The sequence below is a fragment of the Rana temporaria genome, chromosome 13, assembly GCF_905171775.1.
Source record: "Rana temporaria chromosome 13, aRanTem1.1, whole genome shotgun sequence".
NCBI classification, from domain to species: domain Eukaryota; kingdom Metazoa; phylum Chordata; class Amphibia; order Anura; family Ranidae; genus Rana; species Rana temporaria.
In genome coordinates, this window is record NC_053501.1 from 15381241 (window position 1) to 15408642 (window position 27402).

The 27402-nt window shown below is 49.2% G+C and overlaps 3 protein-coding genes across 5 annotated transcripts in view; 2 read left to right on the forward strand and 1 right to left on the reverse strand.

The window, feature by feature from the left end:
• FLVCR2 (FLVCR heme transporter 2) overlaps positions 1-13619 on the forward strand; it is a 32715-nt gene extending 19096 nt beyond the window's left edge. The window contains exons 9-13 of one of the 3 annotated variants that reach the window (XR_005744753.1): positions 6021-6132; positions 9968-10023; positions 12842-12905; positions 13039-13206; positions 13385-13476. Coding sequence is in view for 2 of the 3 variants with exons in the window: in XM_040332859.1 (XP_040188793.1) it covers positions 6021-6132; positions 9968-10023; positions 12842-12905; positions 13385-13443 (291 nt within the window). In the remaining variant the exon portion in view is untranslated. Of the gene's footprint in view, positions 1-6020; positions 6133-9967; positions 10024-12841; positions 12906-13038; positions 13207-13384 lie in introns of all 3 variants that reach the window. The other 2 variants (XM_040332859.1, XM_040332861.1) reach the window with 2 other exon arrangements.
• On the reverse strand, positions 13578-22895 carry ERG28 (ergosterol biosynthesis 28 homolog). Its single transcript, XM_040332862.1, has 5 exons — positions 22788-22895; positions 18980-19152; positions 18667-18757; positions 18462-18580; positions 13578-13814 (listed from the first exon to the last, which is right to left on the reverse strand). The coding sequence occupies exons 2-5, from the start codon at positions 19110-19112 to the stop codon at positions 13726-13728; spliced, it is 432 nt and encodes a 143-aa protein (XP_040188796.1). The 5' UTR covers positions 19113-19152; positions 22788-22895; the 3' UTR covers positions 13578-13725.
• A 63-nt stretch (positions 22896-22958) lies between these two features.
• The window catches only part of TTLL5 (tubulin tyrosine ligase like 5), a 46148-nt gene continuing 41704 nt past the window's right edge, over positions 22959-27402 (forward strand). The window contains exon 1 of the mRNA XM_040333188.1: positions 22959-23071. Within this exon, the coding sequence (XP_040189122.1) occupies positions 22983-23071 (89 nt within the window). The 5' untranslated portion in view covers positions 22959-22982. The remainder of the gene's footprint in view (positions 23072-27402) is intronic.

Here is a 27402-nt window from a genome sequence, read left to right on the forward strand (position 1 = left end):
TTTTTTGTTAAGTTGCCTAATAATTATGCACAGTAATAGTCACCTGCACACACAGATATCCCCCTAAAATAGCTAAAACTAAAAACAAACTAAAAACTACTTCCAAAAATATTCAGCTTTGATATTAATGAGTTTTTTGGGTTCATTGAGAACATGGTTGTTGTTCAATAATAAAATTAATCCTCAAAAATACAACTTGCCTAATAATTCTGCACTCCCTGTAAATGTAGGAAGTTTAATAAAGTCTAAATCTTTTTTTGACACTTGTTTCTTAAGTTAAAATCAATATTATTTGCTAGAAAATTACTTGGAACCCCCAAACATTATATATATTTTAGTAAATAAAATGGCAATTTCTGCAATATTTTATGTCACACTGTATTTGCCCAGCGGTCCTTCAAATGCAATTTTTTGGGGAAAAAATACACTTCAATTAATAAAAAATAAAAAAACGAAACAGTAAAGTTAGCCCTTTTTTTGTTTGTTTTTTTAATGTGAAAGATGATGTTACACCACGAGAATCGTGAGAAAATTGTGATTCTCATTTTAGCCAGAATCGTGCAGCTCTAGTATCAATGAAGCACAGTTGCAGTCTATGGGTGATTTCTGATTGGACACTTCATACGTCACTGTTGCTCTCATAGGCATGCGCACCGGGAGTGCCAGGTGTGCCTGGGCACACCCTAATCACCCTGTGTGGTGCAGATTCCCCCTGTTTAGACCCCTGATACTACACCAAAGCCCCCTAACGGGGCGCCTAAAAATTGAAAATTTGTAATAAATATAAAACTACTGACACTCTCCATTGTCCTACTGACAGGGCCGCCATCAGGGGGGTACAGGCAGTACACCTGTAAGGGGCCGGGTTGCCCCTAGGGGCCTGGATGGCATCCCCCTATTTATTTATTTATTTTCGTCAGCACCCAAACCCCCCCCCCCCCACATCTAAGGGGCCCGGTGGTCCCCAGGGCCACGGATGGCATCCCCCTTTTTTTGATATTTTTTTTTGTTAGCCCGCACCCAAAGCCCCCTGACCTTAATTTGTGACGGCATTCTCGACACTGCCCCCCGATTCTCAACTTGCGACACTCCCCCCCCCCCCCCCCCCGCGCTTCTCAACTTGTGCAAGGTGTGTAAGGGGCCCCTAAATTCCTGCCTACTGACACTGTCCTCTGCCCCACTGACACTGTCCTCTGCCCCACTGACACTGTCCTCTGCCCCACTGACACTGTCCTCTGCCCCACTGACACTGTCCTCTGCCCCACTGACACTGTCCTCTGCCCCACTGACACTGTCCTCTGCCCCACTGACACTTGTTTCTTAAGTTAAAATCAATATTATTTGCTAGAAAATTACTTGGAAGCCCTGGTGCTCTCATGCACCTTCATTGACGGCTCCTAAATACCACCGCACACAAAGGGTTAAGGATTTCTGAAAATTCCAGACATTCCATGAACTCCATAACAATCGCCTGCTTTGTACTTTAAACTTTTCAGAGATTGTAAAATGCTCTTCTGAAAGCAATTGCAAAAAAAACCTTCATCTGAAATATGAGTGGCTGAGGCATGAGGAAAGGCACCACCCAATGTGGTCCCCAGGGACTGCCACTCCTGTCCTGGTTAATGAGAACAATCATTATTTGTATGGAAAGAGAAACAATTTAAACAGACCTTATCACCCGACCATTCATTTCAACAACAATTTTTCCATAAGGTTATAAATCCATTTAAATTTAATGCATATTTTTTTTTACGTAGATTATGTAGATATCTAAAGCCTGAGACTGCTGCTGGGTGCCACCATCTTGGATGTGATGTCAGCGGCCCCAACAGACTCAGAGCTGTCACTAAAGTGATAATCTATAGTATTCCCCTTTACTCTTCCCCTGGCAGCTACATAAAAGTGTATGTAAGGAGGTGAGGGAAGGGGCTTAGGGGCTAGGCCAGCACAGACAGTAATAAGACACTCCCAGAAGAGGAGAGCACTATGATGTACAAGGAGGGAGTGTGCTATGAAAAATAAAAGTAATCACATAAAATACTTGATTTTTCTGCGCTTTTCTTTAAATGTTTTAAAATTGGTGCCTGGTGTCTTTAAAGCGGTGGTCCAACCTGGGGGAAAAAAATCAAAGGCCCAGATTCAAGAAGCAATTGCGCCCGTGTAACCAATTGCTTACTTGCTCCGGTGTAACGAGTGCTCCTGATTCAGGAACCTCGTTACACCGACTGCAGCCTAAAATCTGCGCGGCATAAGGCTCTTATGCCTCGCAGATTTTAGGCTGCATTCTTGCGTGTGCCGCTAGGGGGCGCTCCCATTGTGATCAGCGTGTAGTATGCAAATTGCATACTACCAACTGATTCACAAACTTGCGCGGGGCCAGGTACGGAGTTTCCGTACGGCAACTTTAGCGCAAGGCTGCCCCTTCTAATAGTAGGGGCAGCCAATGCTAAAGTATAGCCGCCGCTCCAGCGACGTGAAATTTGAATTTCACGTCGTTTGCGTAAGTGATTCGTGAATGGCGCTGGACGCCATTCACGCTCACTTTGAAGCAAATGACGTCCTTGCGACGTCATTTGCCGCAATGCACGTCGGGAAAGTTTCCAGACGGAGCATGCGCTGTACGCTCGGCGCGGGAGCGCGCCTAATTTAAATGATTCCCGCCCCCAGCGGGATCATTTAACTTGCGCGCGCTTACGCCGGGCAAATTTGCCGGCACGCCCTCGCAGTTCACGGAGCTACTGCTCCGTGAATCGAGGGCAGCGCAAAATATTTGCGGGGGCGCAGGGCAAAATCGTTGCCCTGCTCCCCCGCAAATATCGCGCAAATGTACCTGAATCTGGGCCAAAGTCAGCAGCTACAAATACTGTTGGATGCTGACTTTTACTATACGGGCGCTTACCTGTCCAGGGAGCCCGCGATGTCGGCACCCCAGCCGATCTTAAAATTGACTGTCGGGTGCTGCCGCCACCATCTCCACAAAGGGAAACTGGTAGTGAAGCCTTTCGGCTTCGCAGCTAGTTTCCTACTGCGTAGATCGCGCTGCACTTTCTGATTGGCTCGGCGGTGGAGGAAGGAGGAGGGAGGGCTGAACTTCTGAGAGATGCGATGCGGCGGCACCGTCTCCTGGAAGTGGGGAACTGTGACCGGTCAAAAACAGGTCCCCCCCTCCCACCCCAAAAGGTGCCAAATGTGGCACCGAAGGGGGGAAGGGGTCAAATAACCGGAAGTTCCACTTTTGGGTGGAACTCCACTTTAAGAACACACCTTGTACCACGTTGTGTAGAATATATCTGGATTCAGGGGCCCGGATTCAGGTAGATTTGCCCCTTATTTGCGGAGGCGCAGGGCAGCGTTTTTGCCCTGCGCCCCTGCAAATTGACTGCGCTACCCGCGATTCACGGAGCAGTAGCTCTGTAAATTGCGTGTGCGCTGTGTAAACTTGCACTGCGTAAGGGCGCCTAATGTAAATTATCCCGTAGGGGGCGGGAATCAATTAAATTAGGCGCGCTCCCGCGCCAAGCGTAGAGCGCATGCTCCGTCGGGAAACTTTCCCGACGTGCATTGCGGCAAATGACGTCGCAAGGACGTCATTTGCTTCAAAGTGAACGTGAATGGCGTCCAGCGCCATTCAAGAATCACTTACTCAAATTACGTAAAATTCGAACGTCGCGACGCGGGAACGACGGGTATACTTTAGCATTGGCTGCCCCTGCCATTAGAAGGGGCAGCCTTACGCTAAACACGCCGTACGGAAACGACGTAAATTGCGTACGCAGGGCTCGCGCAACATTGTGAATCGGTGTTAGTATGCAATTTGCATACTATACACTGAGCACAATGGGAGCGCCCCCTAGCGGTCATCGCTAGAATGCAGCCTAAGATATGCGTGGCATAAGAGCCTTATGCCACGCAGATTTTAGGCTGCAGTTGGCGTTACGATGTTCCTGAATCGGGAGCATTCGTAACGCCGGGGCAAGTAAGCAATTGCGCTGTGTAACCTATGGTTACACAGGCGCAATTGCTACTTGAATCCGGGCCAGGGCTTGCATCTCCCCAATCGATCTGTACAATGCGATGGACTCTGTTGGCTCATTATTGGTCAATAAGTAGCCCAACACTGGTTGCTGCATGGTGTAATTAGTCTGGGACTCGCAGTAATGAGTGGTAGAAGATTAACAAGGATCTGACTGTGACAACCCGGGCCAGATGCAGATTCTCAGGATTAGGATTTGTGGTTAAAATATGTCAAAGGTTTTAATACTCAAAGTATTAAAGCCAGGAAATCGGCATGCGAGGTATTGAGGTGGCTTTTTCAGGAGGTATGGCTGGTGCTATGTCTACAGGGGACAGTTACAGTGCCTTGAAAAAGTATTCATACTCCTTGAAATTTTCCACATTTTGTCATGTTACAACCAAAAACGCAAATGTATTTTTTGGGATTTTATGTGATAGACCAACACAAAGTGGCACATAATTGTGAAGTGGAAGGAAAATGATAGTTTCCCAAATGTTTTACAAATATCTGAAAAGTGTGGGGGGTATTTGTATTTAGCCCACTTTTCTCTGATACCCCCTAACTAAAATATAGTGGAACCAATTGCTTTCCGAAGTCACCTAATTAGTAAATAGAATCCACCTGTGTGTCATTTAATCTCAGTATAAATACTGAGCTGTTCTGTGAAGCCCTCAGAGCTTTGTTAGAGAACCTTAGTGAACAAACGGCATCATGAAGGCCAAGGAACACACCAGACAGATCAGGGATAAAGTTATGGAGACGTTTATAGCAGGGTTGGGTTATAAAAAATCTCCCAAGCTTTGAACATTTCATAGGGCTCTGTTCAATCCATCATCGGAAAATGGAAAGAGTATGGCACAACTGCAAACCTACCAAGACATGGCCGTCCACCTAAACTGACAGGCCGGGCAAATAAAGTATTCATCAGAGAAGCAGCAAAGAGGCCCATGGTAACTCTGGAGGAGCTGCAGAGATCCACAGCTCAGGTGGGAGAATCTGTCCACAGGACAACTTTTAGTCGTGCTCTCCACAAATCTGCCCTTTATAGAAGAGTGACAAGAAGAAAGACATTGCTGAAAGAAAGCCATAAGAAGTCCTGTTTGCTGTGTCCTCCACATGGCTTCTTGCAAACTGCAAACATATGGAAGAAGGTGCTCTGGTCAGATGACGGCAAAATTGAACTTTTTGGCCTAAAAGCAAAACGCTGTGTGTGGTGGAAAACTAACACTGCACATCACCCTGAATACACCATCCCCACTGTGAAACATGGTGGTGGCAGCATCATGTGGTGGGATGATTTTCTTCAGCAGGGACAGGGAAGCTGGTCAGAGTTGATGGGAAGATGGATGGAGCCAAATACAGGACAATCTTAGAAGACACCCTATTAATGTCTGCAAAAGACTTGAGACTGGGGCGGAGGTTCACCTTCCAGTAGGGCAACGACCCTAAACATACAGCCAGAGCTACAATGGAATGGTTTAGATCAAATCATATTCATGTGTTAGAATGGCCCACTCACAGTCCAGACCTAAATCACATTAAGAAGCTGTGGCAAGACTTGAAAATTGCTGTTCAGACGCTCTCCATCCAATCAGACAGAGCTTGAGATTTTTTGAAAAGAAGAATGGGCAAAAATATTACTCTCTAGATGTGCAAAGCTGGTAGAGACATCCCCAAAAAGACTTGCAGCTGTAATTGCATCGAAAGGCGGTTCTACAAAGTATTGACTCCGGGGGGCGCCATACAAATGTACCCCCCACACTTTTCACATATTTATTTGTAAAAAAAAATGAAAACGATTTATCATTTTCCTTCCACTTCACAATTATGAGCCACTTTGTGTTGGTCTATCACATAAAACCCAAATAAAATACATTTATGTTTTTGGTTGTAAAATGACAAAATGTTTCAAGGGAAATTAATACTTTTTCAAGGCACTGTGTCATGCAGCAGGGATGGAAGGTGTTGCAGTATGTATGTTTCATGGTCTGTTTGTCTCATGCAGGTGTTTGGACTCATTTTCACAACAGCACAAGGCCAGATTTTGGAGAAATTTGGTGTTCGGGCTGGAAACCTCCTTCTGTGCAGCTTTCTGCTGGCTGGTGCCATTATCACAGGTATGTTATCCGCTGCCGCGGCCATTTCCCACATACAGTACTGCAGTGAATTTTTTTTCCGCCCTGTAAGAACTCCAGAGAGCCTTTGATTCCATTAGCCTTTAGCGGGGCCGCCATCAGGGGGGTACAGGTATTACACCTGTAAGGGGCCCGATGCAGCAGGTGCCCCTTGAGTCTGACTCTCGCCCAGTCCATAGGGGTCAAACTCTGTTCAACCCTCTGAAGGAAGATGTGCCCCTAATTCTTTAAGTGGGGGGCTGATTGTGCATCCAGGGGCCACCCTTCTCTCCAGAACTCAGGTGTAGGGAGCCCCCCTTTAGACCTCAGACTAATTAATTGATTTGGTGCCTGTGGTAGCCGCTCCATTCCATGTGCCTGGCCCCTAATCTACATGCAGGGTGCCGAACGCATGAATTTCAATGGGGTATTTTTAGTTTTTTAAGCACATGATTAAAGCCTGAGGTTTTAATTGGCTTCAAAAAGGGTGGGCTCAGGGCGAAAAGGCCCTTGAACCCACCCAGTTATGTGACAATAGCGAATTAATATTGGTGTGGTTAGTTTGCCATACCCCCCCCCCCAAAAAAAAAGGAGCAACGGCCGCTACTGCTGCTGTTGCTTCCTTTCATTTCCTATGTTTTTCTGGTCAGGATCTCTAGTCTAACTGGGTTCTTCCTACCACGGGTCCCTTGCCCCAGGCTTTATGAAATTTTGGGCCCCTTCTCCCCCTTCCTCAAGAAAGCCCCGTCTCTGAGACACAAAGATCCCCTTCTGGTACATTATACAGCTCGGGGTCATTCTGTCTCTGGATGGACTCCCTGATCTACAGTGTTGACCAGGGTCAGCTCTGCCTTCTTGGACAAGGATCTGGATCATGTGTGTAGCTGGGACACTACCCTTGCTTCTCGGGAGCGTTGGCTTTTATACTCGGCTTGGTGCCCTCTCCTGACATCTTCATTGTGCAGTGCTTAGGTGTCCTCCTGTAAAGAGAGTCAGCCCTGGGGATCCTTGTAGTCGGTACTCTTCTGAAGGACTTGACTCTCTTATAAGAGTCATTCAGGTTGGGCTTTGCTGAGTTCCAGCGTTGGTGGCCACTTGTCTCCAGAGGGTAAGGTGGTCCAGCTCAAGCAGGGTGGATAAAAATCGATTTATTTAAAAAATAAATAAAAAATGTAAAATCTAATTAATTTTTTATTTATTTTTTAAATCCAGAGTTATTTATATATATTTTTTTAAATTGTTAATTTAAAATTAGTTTTAATAAAATGCTTTTTGAGTAAAAATCTAAAGATAGTTTTCTATTTTAAGATACATTATTAACCACTAGAGGGCCGCGCTATAGACGAAAGACGTCCACAGCGCGGCTCTCAAGTGCCGAGTGGACGTCTTTAGACGTCCTGTTGTTGTGATTCCCCGTGCGCACCGCTGGGGGCGCGCAGTGGGAAAACAATGTGCCCGGCGCATCGCTCGGGAGCCAATGCGAGTGCCTGGTGGCCGTGATGTCCGTCAGACACCCGCGATCGTCGGTGACACAGCAGGATGTGGAGCTCTGTGTGTAAACACAGAGCTCCATGTGCTGTCAGGGAGAGAGGAGACCGATGCTGTGTCCCTTTACATAGGGACACAGCATCGGTCACCTCCCCCCAGTCAATCCCCTCCCCCCACACAGTAAGAACACAATGAGGGAATACATTTAACCCCTTCCTCACCCCCTAGTGTTAACCCCTTCCCTGCCAGTCACATTTATACAGTAATTAGTGCATTTTTATAGCACTGATTGCTGTATAAATGGGAATGGTCCCAAAATTGTGTCAAAAGTGTCCGATATGTCTGCCGCAATATCGCAGGCCTGACAAAAAAATCGCAAATCGCAGCCATTACTAGTAAAAAAAAAAAAAAAAAAAACGCTTATTGCGATTTTTTTTTAACAAAAATATGTAGAAGAATACGTATCGGCCTAAACTGAGAAATATTTTTATTTTTTTTTAAAAAAATTGGGATATTATTATAACAAAAAGTAAAAAATATTGTGTTTTTTTTTATGTTTATAGCGCAAAAAATAAAAATCGCAGAGGTGATCAAATACCACCAAAAGAAAGCTCTATTTGTGGGAAAAAAAATGATAAAAATATAATTTGGGTACAGTGTTGTATGACCGCGCAATTGTCATTCAAAATGCGTCAGCGCTGAAAGCTGAAAATTGGTCTGGGCACGAAGGGGGTTTAAGTGCCCAGTAATGAAGTGGTTAAGTCAGTTTATTCAGCATGAAATGGAGCTTAGTTATGTAGCACGAGGCTGTATATTCAGCAGTATTTACATTTTTGGTAAACTTCAGGGAGGGAGCGGAGAAACAGACCGGCCGTCGGACTTTGAAACCTATACAGGGTGATCAGTGCTTGCAACTCTCCCACCGCACTGATCACCCTGACTGTCCAGGTATCGGGTGAAGCATCGGAGCATTTGGCCGAGTACAAGTACCTGGGCAAATGCTCGGTATCGGGACACACCCTACTTTCTTATGAATGGTCCACTAGGAGTATCAATGACAATATTTTGCTTCAACTTCTGAGTCCTTTGGTGGTCCTTATCTCTCATGTGATGTCTATGGCTAAGTCCGAGTTTATCACATCTGCCAACCCTTGTGGCTGTGTCTTCTGGTACCCTTATCCTTCTGTCGTGTTGACTTTGTGGGATCAAACTCTTGTTTTTTTTTTTTTTTTTTGTGGCCTTTAGGGTTTATTAGTTACATTCTCTGGTGTAACTAGCTTAGCAAACCTGCTTGTCTGGCTAGGCATCTTCCCTTAATCATATAGCTTTATCCCCTTGGCCCTAAGGGGTAAGCATGACCAATGTGAACCAACTTGTCTTGTTTACCTTTCTTTTGTGTTCGGTCCTCGTTGACACCAGTTCCCTCCGGGGATTATCTCCAGTGTTGTGTTCTGTAGCGCACATTAGGTTGTTTGTCCCTTCTTCCCAGTTGGGAATCTCCTTTTGGTCCATTGGTGTTTGGTGGGTTCTGGTTAATCAACTTCTCACAGGCTCAGGTTGACTCCATCATGTGTCATTCCCCATCCTTGTCTGCAGTGCCGAATGGATCCTTCACTCTCTCTCCCCGTGGTCATGCTGGCAGACTCTCCCTATCCAGTAGGGGGTCTTAACCTAATCTCCATGCAGAATGAGACATTGGTCCTTCAGGTGGTTTCTGGGCTGCAGGTTCCCCAGCAGGGGAGGACTGATCATTGGGGCACTGCCCGAGGGCCCTATCAGAGTTGCCAGCCTCAGTAAAACCAGGGACAGTATGTATAAATCTGTGTTTTAAATAAAAATAAATCCCAAGATGTGTGTGTACTGTGTGGCCCCATAATCTATTGCCTGGGGGCCCCTATAATCTCCTATTGCCCGGGGGCCCCATGAGTTGTCAGTCCCCAGTCAGGCCAGTTAATGTTTTCTATGTGTTGCCCACACCTCAGTCACCCTGCTTTTGGAATTCCTGTGTCCCTCAATTGACCAGAAAGAAATAGGATTTTTGTACTTACTGTAATATCCATTTCTTGGAGTCCATTGACGGGTCCCATCCATGCTTTACCATAAAACGGAGGCATGTTGGTTAGAGGAAAGGGTTATACTTGGGGTTAGTTTACAATTTTTCTGTTTGCAAGTTCTCCTGTAGGAGGCAGTATAACCCACATTTCTGAATTGCTATGGACATCAAAAAAAATGTTGTTTTTCTTTTTTTATGGCTAGTATGAAAACCCTATGACCCCCCCCCCCCCTTTTTTATATACCATCTATGACACCCACAATATTGCTTCTCCATTTACACAAATCTGTCTTGTAGGCCTTATTAAGGCGGACCTCCGCAGACAGAGAGCCAATCAGGAGGCAATGCATATAGTAAGTATCTGGCGACCCTTTAATATGCACAATACTATCTTGATTGATGTATGCAATTTCGGGACTGGGCGTTCCTATTTGATTGACAGCCTTCCGACGGTCGCATACAGCGCGTCACGAGTTGCCGAACGTCGGTGCGGCTCTATACGGCGCCTGCGCACCGACGTTCGGAAAAAACTCGTGACGCGCTGTATGCGACGGTCGGAAGGCTGTCAATCAAATAGGAACGCCCAGTCCCGAAGACCATACCCGGAAGCCACGGAGAACATCTATCTCTAAAACGGTAAGTACTGCATTGATTTTAAAAAAAAAAAAAAACACCCAATTCTGCCTCCAGTAATTGGCCTCAATCTAATGTTAAAAATAGATTTTTTTGGGTGAACCTCCACTTTAAGGTTTCACAGAACCCTGGTAGAGAATTGCTGGTGTAGAGCACCCTCTGCTGACAGCTCACGATGTTGCAGCCTCTGAGAGCTGCAAGTGCTAGGTGAACAATGCAGAGTACCCTCTGCTGACAGCTTCTATTATTGCAGCCTCTGAAAATTGTCAGTTTAGGGCAGGGGTCTCCAAACTTTCTGAACAAAGCACCGGTTTACTGTCCTTCAGACTTTAGGACAGGGATCCTCAAACTACGGCCCTCCAGCTGTTGCGGAACTACACTTCCCATGAGGCATTGTAAATCTCTCACATTAACAGACATGACTAGGCATGATGGGAATTGTAGTTCCTGAAAACCTGGAGGGCCATAGTTTGAAGACCCCTGCTTTAGGAGGACCAGTGGAAGTAGAAAATGCCCCAGCGTCAGTGGGAGTAAAAATAATTACATAGTGTCGTCAGGAGTGGTTCCCCATTGCTGGTGGGTGTTGGTGTGGAAGGAATAGTGCCCCCCCTGTGTCGGTGTGGAAGGAATAGTGCCCCCGTGTCGGTGTGGAAGGAATAGTGCCCCTGTGTCGGTGTGGAAGGAATAGTGCCCCCCCTGTGTCGGTGTGGAAGGAATAATGCCCCCCCCTGTGTCGGTGTGGAAGGAATAATGCCCCCCCCTGTGTCGGTGTGGAAGGAATAGTGCCCCCTGTGTCGGTGTGGAAGGAATAGTGCCCCCTGTGTCGGTGTGGAAGGAATAGTGCCCCCCTGTGTCGGTGTGGAAGGAATAGTGCCCCCCCGTGTCGGTGTGGAAGGAATAGTGCCCCCCCGTGTCGGTGTGGAAGGAATAGTGCCCCCCCGTGTCGGTGTGGAAGGAATAGTGCCCCCGTGTCGGTGTGGAAGGAATAGTGCCCCCGTGTCGGTGTGGAAGGAATAGTGCCCCCGTGTCTGTGTGGAAGGAATAGTGCCCCCGTGTCGGTGTGGAAGGAATAGTGCCCCCCTGTGTCGGTGTGGAAGGAATAGTACCCCCCCGTGTCGGTGTGGAAGGAATAGTGCCCCCCCATGTCGGTGTGGAAGGAATAGTGCCCCCCGTGTCGGTGTGGAAGGAATAGTGCCCCCCGTGTCGGTGTGGAAGGAATAGTGCCCCCGTGTCGGTGTGGAAGGAATAGTGCCCCCCTGTGTCGGTGTGGAAGGAATAGTACCCCCCCGTGTCGGTGTGGAAGGAATAGTGCCCCCCCATGTCGGTGTGGAAGGAATAGTGCCCCCCGTGTCGGTGTGGAAGGAATAGTGCCCCCCGTGTCGGTGTGGAAGGAATAGTGCCCCCCGTGTCGGTGTGGAAGGAATAGTGCCCCCCGTGTCGGTGTGGAAGGAATAGTGCCCCCCGTGTCGGTGTGGAAGGAATAGTGCCCCCCGTGTCGGTGTGGAAGGAATAGTGCCCCCGTGTCGGTGTGGAAGGAATAGTGCCCCCGTGTCTGTGTGGAAGGAATAGTGCCCCCCCATGTCGGTGTGGAAGGAATAGTGCCCCCCCATGTCGGTGTGGAAGGAATAGTGCCCCCCGTGTCGGTGTGGAAGGAATAGTGCCCCCCGTGTCGGTGTGGAAGGAATAGTGCCCCCCGTGTCGGTGTGGAAGGAATAGTGCCCCCCGTGACGGTGTGGAAGGAATAGTGCCCCCCGCGTCGGTGTGGAAGGAATAGTGCCCCCCTGTGTCGGTGTGGAAGGAATAGTACCCCCCCGTGTCGGTGTGGAAGGAATAGTGCCCCCCCATGTCGGTGTGGAAGGAATAGTGCCCCCCGTGTCGGTGTGGAAGGAATAGTGCCCCCCCCATGTCGGTGTGGAAGGAATAGTGCCCCCCGTGTCGGTGTGGAAGGAATAGTGCCCCCCGTGTCGGTGTGGAAGGAATAGTGCCCCCCGTGTCGGTGTGGAAGGAATAGTGCCCCCGTGTCGGTGTGGAAGGAATAGTGCCCCCGTGTCGGTGTGGAAGGAATAGTGCCCCCCTGTGTCGGTGTGGAAGGAATAGTACCCCCCCGTGTCGGTGTGGAAGGAATAGTGCCCCCCGTGACGGTGTGGAAGGAATAGTGCCCCCGTGTCGGTGTGGAAGGAATAGTGTGCCCCCGTGTCGGTGTGGAAGGAATAGTGCCCCCCCCTGTGTCGGTGTGGAAGGAATAGTGCCCCCCCGTGTCGGTGTGGAAGGAATAGTGCCCCCGTGTCGGTGTGGAAGGAATAGTGCCCCCGTGTCGGTGTGGAAGGAATAGTGCCCCCGTGTCAGTGTGGAAGGAATAGTGCCCCTAGAGCCAGATAAAGCCAAGAAAAGGGCCACAGTTTGGAGACCACTGGTTTAGGGTGAACAGTGCAGAGCTTACTATGCCGACAGCTCCTTTTTGTGGCAGCCTCTGACAAAGCTGCCATTGTGGTGTGAATGGTGCAGAACGCCCTCTGCTGACAGCTTGTATTATTGCAGCCTCTGCAAGAATGGCCCATTGTGGACATACGGTATGGTGCGGTATGTGACCGCTCGCTGCAAGGTAAGTGCTGTGTCGAACAGCTTCTATTATTTCACCTTCTGTGGTGAAGATTGTACTTCGTGGAACAGTCCCCTCCAGTGCAACTCCAATCCTAGCCCTAATTCTAATAGCTGGGGACACCATTACCTTTCAGACATGAAGAAACTCCTCCAGGATGGAAGGAGGACCCAGTGATCTGTCAGATTCCAGCTGCTGCACATGCTGATTTTCAGCATATGAAGTCGGTGAATAGCCCAGAAATCCTGGCTGCTGGAATGGTCTGTGGTGGTCTGGAGACCCCCAGTGCTACAATTGGGGGAAGGTAACAGAGGGGTCTGTTCCGTTAACTTTGGTCTGTCTGTATGAAGGGTGTCTGTGTGTGGCATGCAATGTGCACTAACCCCTTGGATTTGGTTTGGCACCGCTTTGGTGGTGGTGGTTGGTGAAGGGTGATGGTTGAGGTACCGTGCACGGATTAAGACATCTTATTTCTCATCCAGGCACCTGTACAGCAAGAGGTGGAGGTGGTGATGACCATGGCGACGGCAGAAAGCGGTGAGGGGCCAGCTCCTCTGCTTCCCCAGGACCCCTGAGGGCAGGGCAGGGCCCCCACCGACTTCAAGACTCAGGGCTGGACTACCAAAGACTGGAGCGTGCACAATCATCGGGCATATGGTGACAAGGACACCCAGATAATGTCTTCTTTTTATTTAAATAAAAATTATATGAAGGAAAGTGGCACGTTGTGGAATGTTCTGTCTCTCATGCACTCCGCCTCATTTCTTTTGGCACCTTGTGATGGGAGGGCCCGGGGACATGACAGGGTGATGGGTCTCTGGTGTCAGTTTCTCTTCTTGATGGAGGTAGCTGGGGGGTCCGGTATAACCTCCAGGTACTGGAAGCCGATCACCATGCCCAATATGGAGAAACCTGCAGGGAAGGAGAATAGTACAGATCAATTATCACATCATCGATGAATCTGCGCTCATCCCCCGCCTCACATAACCATAATGTGTCATGTCGGTCCATGTTGCATCCCACCTGTTGGAAACCAGCTTGCGCCTCATTCTGCCTGTCACACGTCATCCAGAATCACACCCTGCCTGTCGCACGTCAACCAGCGCCACACCCTGCCTGTCACACGTCAACCAGCGCCACACCCTGCCTGTCACACTTCAACCAGCGCCACACCCTGCCTGTCACACTTCAACCAGCGCCACACCCTGCCTGTCACACTTCAACCAGTGCCTCATTCTGCCTGTCACACGTCAACCAGCGCCACACCCTGCCTGTCACACGTCAACCAGCGCCTCATTCTGCCTGTCACACTTCAACCAGCGCCACACCCTGCCTGTCACACGTCAGCCAGCGCCACACCCTGCCTGTCACATGTCAACCAGAGCCTCCTCCTGCCTGTCACATGTCATCCCACATCTCATTCTGCCTGTCACACGTCAACCAGTGCCTCATTCTGCCTCACGTCAACCAGCGCCACACCCTGCCTGTCACATGTCAACCAGCGCCGCCTTCTGCCTGTAACATGTCAACCACCGTCTCATCATGCCCGCCGCACGTCAATCGCCATACCCTGCCTGTCACATGTCAACCCGCATCTCATCCTGCCTGTCGCACGTCAACCCGCGTCTCATCCTGCCTGTCGCACGTCAACCCACATCTCATCCTGCCTGTCGCACGTCGACCCACATCTCATCCTGCCTGTCGCACCTCAACCCACATCTCATCCTGCCTGTCGCACCTCAACCCACATCTCATCCTGCCTGTCGCACGTCAACCCACATCTCATCCTGCCTGTCGCACGTCAACCCACATCTCATCCTGCCTGTCGCACGTCAACCCACATTTCATCCTGCCTGTCGCACGTCAACCCACATCTCATCCTGCCTGTCGCACGTCAACCCACATCTCATCCTGCCTGTCGCACGTCAACCCACATCTCATCCTGCCTGTCGCACGTCAACCCACATCTCATCCTGCCTGTCGCACGTCAACCCACATCTCATCCTGCCTGTCGCACGTCAACCCACATCTCATCCTGCCTGTCGCACGTCAACCCACGCTTAATCATGCCTGACGCACGTCAACCCACGCCTCATCCTGCCTGACACACGTCAACCAATGCCTCATCCTGCCTGACGCACGTCAACCAATGCCTCATCCTGCCTGACGCACGTCAACCAATGCCTCATCCTGCCTGTCACACTTGAGTCCATGTCATACCCTGTCTGTTAAGTCAGCTTGAACCTCAACCTGCCTGTCACACTTCAGCCTGCGCTCCATCTTGCCCGTCATACATAAGCCAGAATTGTGCTCTTCCTGTCACATGTCGGCCTGCGCCTCATCTCGCTGGTCACACCTCGGGCCTGCGCCTCGTCCCGTCACACCCGTTGTTCTGTCATAAGTTGAAAGTTATGACAGAACACCGTCACACGTCGGCCTGTACCTCGTCCCGCCCGTCACACGTCTGCCTGCTCCTTCAACTCATCCTGCCTGTCACACGTCAGCCTGCGGCTCATCCTGCCTGTTACACTTCGGCCCATGCAACACCCTGCCTGTTACAAGTCAGCTAGCACCTCATCCTGCCTGTCACATGTCAGCCTCTGCCACATCCTGCTTTCAACCCATAAGCCCACACATCTTGCCTGTCACACATCAGCCCCACGGCCGGTGCGATCACTAGGCAGCTGTCTAGGACGCACGGCTCCTGCCGGTCTCTGCGTATGTAAGTCAGTGCAGTGCTGACTGTATGCAGGAGATGCCTATGTCTGATGCATGTAAACAACTCAGGCGGCTGCCATCCGTAAGTAGTGTCACAGGCGGAGGACTGTGTCCCGACGGAGCAAATACACACATCCCCTGCATGCCGCTGCCTCTATGATCAGTGACTTTTCTGCGTGTATCTCTGAGTCTCTGGTGATTGATGTCCCAGTACAGCCAGCTCTGCCTGTGCCCATACGCGAGTCATGTGACCCCTGTGTCACCGCAATTCGTAGAGGCTGCTCTCCCTCCCGGCCTGTCCTGTACAGCGGCAGTGTGTGCTATAGCCTAATTGGATCGGAGTAGTGGGTGCTCCTGGGGTGGTGACAGTTGGAGCCCGGAGGCACCGACACAGGGTATGTTCCTGGCACTGGCAGAGTTGTCGGATGCATGCAGAGCCCCGGGGAGTGAAGAACACTGACATTGTATTAGAAATCAGGTGGGTCAGTGTAGGGGGCATGCAAATGGGATGGAGTCAGGGGTGGAGCCAATGGGGTGGCAAAATGAGGTTTGCCTAGGTCGGGGGTGTCAAAAATCCTTGCAGCGGCCCTAATCAGCCCACACCATGTTCTCCCGGCAGCCAGTCACACATCAGCCTGGGCCACATTACACCTCCAGCCAGTCACATTATTACATGTAGGAGAAAAGTGTTAGAATTGGCCTGGGTGGCAAGGGGGTAATTACCATAAGTAAGTAAGATACAAATAATTATTATATACAGTATTGTTTTTAAAGGTAATTTATTATATTTTCAAAAACTCTACTCAAGCAGGGGGCTTAACGGACAAATTACTGAAGTTTGAAGTTATAACTTCCAACCAGTAATTTCAGCAGATACGCCGACGTAAGTCCGATTCTAAGGCCGTCCTATGTTTAAGTGTATTCTCAAACTGAGATACACTTAAACATGCCTAAGATACGACGGCCTGCGCCGTTGTATCTTAGGCTGCAATATCTACGCTGACCGCTAGGTGGCGTTTCCTTTGCGGTCAGCGTAGAATATGCAAATGACTAGTCACGCCGATTCTCTAATGTACGCTTGCCCGTCGTAGTGATTTTACGTCGTTTCCGTAAGCGATACGCGGCTTAAAGATAAACATGCCCCCTAGGTGGCGTACTCAATGTTAAGTATGGCCGTCGTTCCCGCGTCGAAATTTGAAAATTTAACGTCGTTTGCGTAAGTCGTCCGTGAATGGCGATGGACGCCATTTACGTTACCGTCAAAACAAATGACGTCCGTGAGACGTCATTTAGCGCAATGCACGTCGGGTAATTTACCCGACGGAGCATGCACATTACGATCGGCGCGTGAGCGCGCCTAATTTAAATGATCCACGCCCCCTACCAGGATCATTTGAATTAGGAGTGCTTGCGCGGGTGGACTTTACGCTACGCCGCCGCCGCAATTTTACAGGTAAGTGGTTTGGGAATCAGGCACTTGCCAGTTAAACTTGCGGCGGAGTAACGTAAAGGACATACGGTACGCCGCCGGAGATCTCTAAGAATATGGCCCATACTAAATAGATAAATAAGAAATTATTATCTTATAGTATAATAATATATGATTTAGCTTGTACCTTTTCAGCAGCAGATTCTCATTCTCCCTCTTGCGAGAAAAACATGCTATTATGGGTAAATCTTATACCCATAAACACATGTATTTCCTTGTAACTAATAGGGCTGGAAGAGAGCATTTCTCTTTTAGACACGCCCCCTTCTATGACACTGCAGCATTATTATTGGACACCTGGGGCTAATGGTACTTTACCATTGGTCCAAGCTGTCCATTGAGCTCAGTGACAAGAAGTGAGAGGCACTGTGAGCTCATCCTCTCAGTCTGCTGCAAACAGAGGGGCAGATTCACGTAGATCTGCGGCGGCGTAACGTATCGCATTTACGTTACGCCGCCGCAAGTTTTACGGGCAAGTGCTTGATTCACAAAGCACTTGCCTGTAAAGTTGCGGCGTAGCGTAAATTCCCCGGCGCAAGCCCGCCTAATTCAAATGATCCGGGTAGGGGGCGTGGATCATTTAAATTAGGCGCGGTCCTGCGCATGCGCCGTCCCTAAAATTTCCCGACGTGCATTGCGGTAAATGACGTCGCAAGGACGTCATTGGTTTCGACGTGAATGTAACTTACGTCCATCCGTATTCGCGACCGACTTACGCAAACGACGTAAAAATTCAAAACTCGGCGCGGGAAACGACGTCCATACTTAACATTGGCTGCGCCTCCTAATAGCAGGAGCAACGTTTGCGACGAAAACGACTTACGCAAACAACGTAAAAAACTACCGCCGGACACACGTACGTTTGTGAATCGGCGTAAGTAGGTAATTTGCATACTCTACGCTGAAAACTAAGGGAGCGCCACCTAGCGGCCAGCGTGAGAATGCACCCTAAGATACGACGGCGTAAGAGACTTATGCCAGTTGTATCTTAGGCAAATGTCGGCGTATCTAGCTTTCTGAATACAGAAAGTAGATACGCCGGCGCAGATTTGAATTTACGCGGCGTATCTATGGATACGCCGGCGAGAAATTCTATCTGAATCTACCCCAGAGTGTGTTAGTTTGTATTTAAACTGGCCGCTCTGTATGTAGCTTCTGACAGGCTGCACAAGGAGCCCCCGTATCTCCGGAACCATATGTCATAGGAGCCCCAAATTGTTACCAGTGGTGGGGTAGGACTTAGGCTACATACCCTGTGACCTCAGGTCGCCGTGCTACAACGCTCTAATTTTTTTTTTAATGTTCATGGCAGGTGAGGCTCTAGCATGGAGGATAGGACATTAGTTACTCACTTGCGACCATAAGTGGCGCCATGACTCCAATGGTCATCTGAGCAGTGTGATAGATCCAGACTTCAGACATGAAGTGGCCCAGTGCCAGGATAAAGGTCCACAGGGTGAGGTGGTAGAGTCTGTAGGAAAAAAAACAAAATGGCGCTCAGAGGCGGTGACACCACACAGAGATGACAACAAAGCAGGCAGAAAATGTCAAACCTACGTCTTATTGCGGATATCGATGGCACATGTGCAGCGAATCACAGACGAGAGCAGCGTCCAGATTCCGAAGGTGCGAGCCTGCAGGCCGTTCACTGAAAGAGGATAGTGGAGAGATGGGATCATCACCAGAGAACATGCTAACTGCATGTGAGTACAGCGCCACCTAAGGCGACAGGCTGATTATGTGTACTGCGCTATTACTTTATCATGAGAGCCATACAGCGTTCATATGAGTGGCTCTGGGTCCCACGCAGGGGATTGGCGGGGCAGTGTGCAGGCATATTAGGTGGGGCAGAGGGCGGGCGTTCTCCTACCTTGGTTCGGCCTCCCCGTGTATAATTTATCGCTCAGGAAGCTGTGGTCGCGGAAGCTCTGCAGTGTGTTTCCAGCCGCAATAATGGAAACCATCATCAGCCAACTGCGAAGGATAGCGAGGAAGCGACTCATACTGGCCACCGACACCCTGCGGACTCTGATCAGCCGTCAGCTGGGGGGACAGAATATGGACCGGGGGTCACACAATCATTCACCTGAGCAATACTCACCCCAAATTTACCCATCCCCCAAAAAACATCTTCTCGCCCTACTCATCCTCCCAGGTAACCCCTTCCCACTTTTCGGCAAATACCCATCTCCCATAAACCCTCCACCATACCAATCCCCTGAAAATACCCCTCATTACTATACCCATACCCCCTCTAACACCCCTCATCACTATACCCATACCCCCCATAATACCCCTCATCACTATACCCATACCCTCTATAATACCTCTCATTGCTGTTCTCATACCCCCATCACTATACCTATACCCTCTATAATACCCTCATCACTATACCCATACCCTCTATAATACACCTCATCACTACACCCATAATCTCTATAATACCCCTCATTACTATACCCATACTCTCTATAATACCCCTCATTACTATACTCATACCCCTATAATACCCTCATCACTATACCCATGCCCTCTATAATACACCTCATCACTATACCCATACTCTCTATAATACCCCTCATTACTATACTCATACCCCTATAATACCCTCATCACTATACCCATACCCTCTATAATACCCTCATCACTATACCCATACCCTCTATAATACCTCTCATTGCTGTTCTCATACCCCCATCACTATACCTATACCCTCTATAATACCCTCATCACTATACCCATACCCTCTATAATACACCTCATCACTATACCCATACCCTCTATAATACACCTCATCACTATACCCATACTCTCTATAATACCCCTCATTACTATACTCATACCCCTATAATACCCTCATCACTATACCCATACCCTCATCACTATACCCATACCCTCTATAATACACCTCATCACTATACCCATACTCTCTATAATACCCCTCATTACTATACCCATACCCCCTATAATGCCCCTTGTCACTATACCCATACCCTCTATAATACCCTCATCACTATACCCATACCCTCTATAATACCCTCATCACTATACCCATACCCCCTATAAAACCCCTCGTCAATATACCCATACCCCTTATAATACCCCTCGTCGTCATACTCATACCTCCTATAATACCACTGGTCACTTTACCCATACCCCCAGAGGTGTATCTGATGAAAATGGCATCTATGGCAAACACTGAAACTGCGCCCCTGTCAAAACATTTGAAACCCATCTTTCAGGTAACCTTAACAAAAAAAACAGCCAACAAAACTACAAGTCAAGGTCTTTAATCTTTCAATTAACAAATTATAAATTGGCACTGATAGGCTGCACTGATAGGCAGCACTAACACTGACAGGTGGCATTGATGAGCTGCACTGATAGGCAGCACTAACACTGACAGGTGGCATTGATGAGCTGCACTGATAGGTGACACTGGCCCTGCATTCATAGGTGGCACTGATGAGCTGCACTTATGAGCACTGGTAGTGAAAGGCCTAGAAGGCACTGACAGCCCCCCCACGCCTGCCCTCCCTCCCAAACAGTTAACCCACTTCAGCCAGAGCCAGTACACTGAGGTGCACTTATCTGCCCGACTTCCCCACCCCATGCAGAGGCAGAGCTTACTTGTTCTTGTACGGCGATTCCTCCTTGCTTGCAGCGGCGCTGGCGCCGCCCACACTCCTTTCCCACCAGCCTCTCGGGCCAGCCTCTGGATGACGTCATCCCGCCCAGGACGTCAAGGGGAGGAGCGCGCTCAGCCTCAGCGCACTAGTACAGAGGCTATGTAGTGCAGCGTTCTCTGCAAGGCAATGTATGTAGCGGCCACCGCCGCAGGTCGGCTTGGGCCTATAATTTAGCTGCTTGGCGAGACTGCAAGGCAATGTAGTGGCTGGCGGCCGGCCGGTAATTGTGTGTAGAATCTATAATCTGGCCCTGGGAAGAAGAGTCACTCAAGAGCGCCCCCTTCATATGGCGCCATACCCTGGATACGCCACTGCATACTATAACACCCCTCATTCCTATACTCATACCCCTTATAATACCCCTTATCACTATACCCATACCTTCTATACTACCCCTCATTCCTATACTCATACCCCCTATAATACCCCTTATCACTATACTCATACCTTCAATACTACCCCCATTACTATACTCATACCCCCTATAATACCTCTTATTACTATACCCATACCTTCTATACTACCCCCATTCCTATACTCATACCCCCTATATTACCCCTTATCACTATACCCATACCTTCAATACTACCCCCATTACTATACTCATACCCCCTATAATACCTCTTATTACTATACCCATACCTTCTATACTACCCCCATTACTATACTCATACCCCTATAATACCCCTCATCACTATACCTTCTATACCACCCCCATTACTATACTCATACCTTCTATACTACCCCTCAACACTATAATCATACCCCCTATAATACCCCACATCACTATACCCATACCCCCTAAAATACCCCTCATCACTATACCCATCCCCCCTAAAATACCCCTCATCACTATACCCATACCTTCTATAAGACCCCCTTTACTATACTCATACCCCCTATAATACCCATACCTTCTATACTACCCCTCCTCAATATACCTATACCCCCTATAATACCCCTTATCGCTATACCCATACCCCCTATAATACCCCTCATCGCTATACCCATACCCCCTATAATACCCCCATTACTATACTCATACCCCCTATAATACCCCTCATCACTATACCCATACCTTCTATACTACCCCTCATCACTATACCCATACCTTCTATAAGACCCCCTTTACTATACTCATACCCCCTATAATACCCCTCATCACTATACCCATACCACCTATAATACCCCTCATCACTATACCCATACCTTCTATACTACCCCATTACTATACTCATAACCCCTATAATACCCCTCATCACTATACCCATAACCCCTATAATACCCCTCATCACTATATCCATACCTTCTATACTACCCCTCATCACTATACCCATACCCCCTATAATACCCCTCATCACTATACCCATACCTTCTATACTACCCCTCATTCCTATACTCATACCCCCTATAATACCCCTCATCACGATACCCATACCTTCTATACTACCCCATTACTATACTCATACCCCCTATAATACCCCTCATCACTATACCCATACCACCTATAATACCCCTCATCACTATACCCATACCTTCTATACTACCCCATTACTATACTCATAACCCCTATAATACCCCTCATCACTATACCCATAACCCCTATAATACCCCTCATCACTATATCCATACCTTCTATACTACCCCTCATCACTATACCCATACCCCCTATAATACCCCTCATCACGATACCCATACCTTCTATACTACCCCATTACTATACTCATACCCCCTATAATACCCCTCATCACTATACCCATACCCCCATTACTATACCTATACCCCCTATAATACCCTCATCACTATACTCATACCCCCCTATAATACCCTCATCACTATACTCATACCCCCCTATAATACCCTCATCACTATACCCATACCCCCCATAATACCCTCATCACTATACCCATACCCGCTATAATGCCCCTCATCACTATACTCATACCTCCTATAATATAAGATTATACACAATCATTTCCCCTTTCTCACCTCTCAGCGTCCCTCCGGCTTGGCTCAGCAGAGGTTCATTGTCCCAGCTGTCAAGGCTAGCCCCGCCTTCTACCCTATCACGTGCTCCCTCCGCTCCGTCTGACTGGCGGACAGAGAACCTCGTGGCGCTCGGACCAACGTTCAGCGCCCCGCCCTCTCTCCACGGCAACCAGAGGCGATGGGCGGGACTCGGAAATGACGCATGGCGGCGCTGTTGTTGTGGTAACGGAGAAGCGAAAAGAGATGCCGAGCCGACTATGCCGGGAGGAGGAGGAGGCCGGAGGGTAAATATCAGTATTTGGGGGGTGAATGTGGTCAGGTGGGATGAATTGTGGAATTATATTAGCAGGAGATGAATAATACTATATGAAGGGAAAGAAAATTATAGTTATCTGGGGCTTTGCATGTCTGTCCCGGGCTCTGCGGACCTGTCCCGGGCTCTGCGGACCTGTCCCGGGCTCTGCGGACCTGTCCCGGGCTCTGCGGATCTGTCCCGGGCTCTGCGGATCTGTCCCGGGCTCTGCGGACCTGTCCCGGGCTCTGCGGACCTGTCCCGGGCTCTGCGGACCTGTCCCGGGCTCTGCGGATCTGTCCCGGGCTCTGCGGATCTGTCCCGGGCTCTGCCGATCTGTCCCGTGCTCTGCGTACCTGTCCCGGGCTCTGCGCACCTGTCCCTGGCTCTGCACACCTGTCCCTGGCTCTGCGGACCTGTCCCGGACACTGCGGACCTGTCCCGGGCTCTGCGCACCTGGCTCTGCGGACCTGTCCCGGGCACTGCGGACCTGTCCCGGGCTCTGCGGACCTGTCCCTGGCTCTGCGCACCTGTCCCTGGCTCTGCGGACCTGTCCCGGGCACTGCGGATCTGTCCCGGGCACTGCGGACCTGTCCCGGGCTCTGCGGACCTGTCCCTGCGCACCTGTCCCGGGCTCTACGGATCTGTCCCGGGCTCTGCGGACCTGTCCCTGGCTCTGCGGACCTGTGCCGGGCACTGCGGACCTGTCCCGGGCACTGCGGACCTGTCCCGGGCACTGCGGACCTGTCCCGGGCTCTGCGCACCTGTCCCTGGCTCTGCGCACCTGTCCCTGGCTCTGCACACCTGTCCCTGGCTCTGCGGACCTGTCCCGGGCACTGCGGACCTGTCCCGGGCTCTGCGCACCTGGCTGTTAAGTCTTACTCTCTCTGGGTCCCGGCTACTACTGGGTGGGGAGCGGAGGAAGATCACTCCACCAGGGAAGGCAAGGAGATAGGCAGGCAGTCAGCTGGCCGGGACTTGAGCCAAGGCAGAAGAACATGTGAGGGAATAGGCACCCGAAACTGAAGAAATATTCCCTCCGCTCCGACCAGCACATGATCATCAGAAAGGGGCACAGATAGTGAAAAAAAATACACCCCCCTAAGCTAGTAGGAGCGGCAGAGCGGGGGGGGGGTGTAATTCAGATATTTTTTTTTATTTTTATTCTGCACTGACTGTCTTTGAAATTGCACCAGCCCTGTTCAAATCCAATCCGGGGACAAACCTGGTCCGGGGACAGTGTCCTCAATCCAGGGACTATCCCCGGAAACCGGGGATGTCTGGTCACCCTACTCTAGAGATCTGTCTGGGATTCTGGGGATCTGTCTGGGATTCTGGGGATCTGTCTGGGATTCTGGGATCTAGACAGGCTCTATCTGGAGATCTGTCCGGGACTCTGAAGATCTATCCAGGAATCTGGGATTCTTACGCATTTGCAGTCTGTACAGGACTCTGGGATCTGTTCAGGCTCTGCAGATCTGTCAGAGGCTCTGTGGGTCTGTCCGGGATTCTGGGATCTTTCCAGGCTTTTGAGGTTTACCTGTTACTCTGGAATGCTGTCTGGGGATACACGGGTCTGTCCAGGATTCTGTGGAACTGTCCGGGTATCTGGGATCTGTCTGGGCTCGAGAGATCTGTCCAGGATTCTGGGGATCTGTCCGGGTATCTGGGATCTGTCTGGGCTCTAGAGATCTGTCCAGGATTCTGGGCATCTGTCCGGGTATCTGGGATCTGTCTGGGCTCTAGAGATATGTCCAGGATTCTGGGGATCTGTCCGGGTATCTGGGATCTGTCTGGGCTCTAGAGATCTGTCCAGGATTCTGGGATTCTGGGGATCTGTCCGGGTATCTGGGATTTGTCTGGGCTCTAGAGATCTGTCCATGATTCTGGGGATCTGTCCAGGATTCTGTGGAACTGTCCGGGTATCTGGGATCTGTCTGGGCTCTAGAGATCTGTCCAGGATTCTGGGGATCTGTCCGGGTATCTGGGATCTGTCTGGGCTCTAGAGATCTGTCCAGGATTCTGGGATTCTGGGGATCTGTCCGGGTATCTGGCATCTGTCTGGGCTCTAGAGATATGTCCAGGATTCTGGGGATCTGTCTGGGCTCTAGAGATCTGTCCAGGATTCTGGGGATCTGTCCAGGATTCTGTGGAACTGTCCGGGTATCTGGGATCTGTCTGGGCTCTAGAGACCTGTCTTGGATTCTGCGGAACTGTCCGGGGCTCTGCGGATATGTCAAAGGCTATGGGGGAAAAACAAGGCTCTGAGGGTCGGTCCAAAGCCTCGCAGGTCCAAGACTTTGCAAGTCAATCTGCAACTGAAGTCTAATGTAGCATCTCCTGAAAGGCCTATTGCTAAACACAGTGATGGCTGTGATTGCGCTTATGTCTTCCCCTCTGAAATTACTGCACACAGTCACTGAGGATCTGAGATCTGTCCCGGGCTCTGCGGATCTGTCCCGGGCTCTGCGGATCTGTCCCGGGCCCTGGGGATCTGTCCCATGCTCTGGAGATCTGTCCCGGGCCCTGAGGATCTGTCCCGGGCCCTGAGGATCTGTCCCGGGCCCTGGGGATCTGTCCCATGCTCTGCGGATCTGTCCCGGGCCCTGGGGATCTGTCCCGGGCCCTGGGGATCTGTCCCATGCTCTGGAGATCTGTCTCGGGCCCTGGGGATCTGTCCCATGCTCTGGAGATCTGTCCCATGCTCTGGACTGGAGATCTGTCCCGGGCTCTGCGGATCTGTCCCATGCTCTGAAGATCTGTCCCGGGCCCTGGGGATCTGTCCCATGCTCTAGGGATCTGTCCCATGCTCTGCAGATCTGTCCCGGACCCTGAGGATCTGTCCCAGGCTCTAGGGATCTGTCCCGGGCTCTGCAGAGCAAGTGGTTAAAATGGAACTAAACCCATTTTAACAGTTTAAAAAAAAGTTACTTTCCGGGATTGCTAACTGTCACACTTGCTTCTGCTCTCAACCAGACTGTCAAGCCATCAACATAACTGATCACATGTACATCATCATAAGAGTGGCAGATCAAAGGGAGGCTGAGATGGCAGCTTCCTTGGTTGAAAAGGATCGGTGGGTTTAGTTCCGCTTTAAAGTGTTCATAAAGGCACAGTTTTTTTATAAATAGCAAGCAAACATAGGGGGGGGGAGCCACCTGCAACATAAAACCCCTACAGAATCATAGGACCCCCCTCAACCATAAATCCTCCAGCAACAATAGATCATCCAGCAGCAAGCAACAACAGACCCCTTCATAGGGTGGATAAAAATCAACGATTTAAAAAAAAAATATCTGATTTTTTTTTATAATTATTTAAATCAGATATTTTTGATTTTTAAATGGATTATTATTCATTTTTTTTTATAAAATGTATTTTAATAAAATGCTTTTGGAGTAAAAATCTATCTAAATATATTTTTCTATTTTAAATTTATTAATAATTTAGTTTATTCAGCATGAAATGGAGCTCGGTTATGTAGCATGAGGCTGTATATTCTGCAATATTAAAATGTTTGATAAACTCATACAATGAATCCAAGCTCTGCAAGCTGAGATAACATGCACTGCATTGATGCATTCACACAATATCACAGTAACCATGAGGTAAAACAAAGTTCAGGAATATTCCTTTATCCCAGGGTTATGCAAATCTATGTACACTACAAACTGTATGATTGTATCGGTTCTGATATCGCTGTTTTACTAACCTGACAGCTTATTGTTCTAAATAGGAAACCTCGTGGTCTTGCAAGCGTACTTTTTAGGCCAATTTGTTTTATATTGTGAAAGATAATGCTACGCCGAGTAAATTGATACCCAACATGTCACGCTTGAAAATTGCGCCTGCTCGTGGAATGGCGACTGTAACGGTCAGGGGTTAACGCCGTTTACGATATTCCATTCCACCAACCCACAACAGCTTATCCGACACTCCACAATCCAGCAGACACGATCCATATGGATTTTCCCAGAATAACGAGACACAAGCTCTGTTCTCTGGTTCCAAACGAATGAATACTTTAATGGTAACTCAGCTCTTCTTATACAGTTGGCAACCAAATCTGGACTCAACTCCACCCACAACATGACACAAGGAACTTCAATACACATTCCGTTAGATAATGACATTCAGATGAGCTAATTACTAATCATTACCCAGACGTTCTGACTCCGCGATAAGTTATTCTAATCTGCTACATAATACACATTCCTTTAGTAAACATAATTGACATGCTAATCCACTACACCTGAAAGGTCAGACATCTGACCTTTCAGACTGCCAACACATATCTATCATCAATAGAACTTCACACAATGA

Coding starts and splice junctions, on each gene's coding strand:
- ERG28 (XM_040332862.1), bottom strand. CDS start 19,112: ATGAGTCGCTTCCTCGCTATCCTTCGCAGTTGGCTGATGATGGTTTCC. Junction 18,758..18,979: donor CACGGGGAGGCCGAACCAAG/GTAGGAGAACGC, acceptor ATCCTCTTTCAG/TGAACGGCCTGCAGGCTCGC. Junction 18,581..18,666: donor ATCGATATCCGCAATAAGAC/GTAGGTTTGACA, acceptor TTTTTCCTACAG/ACTCTACCACCTCACCCTGT.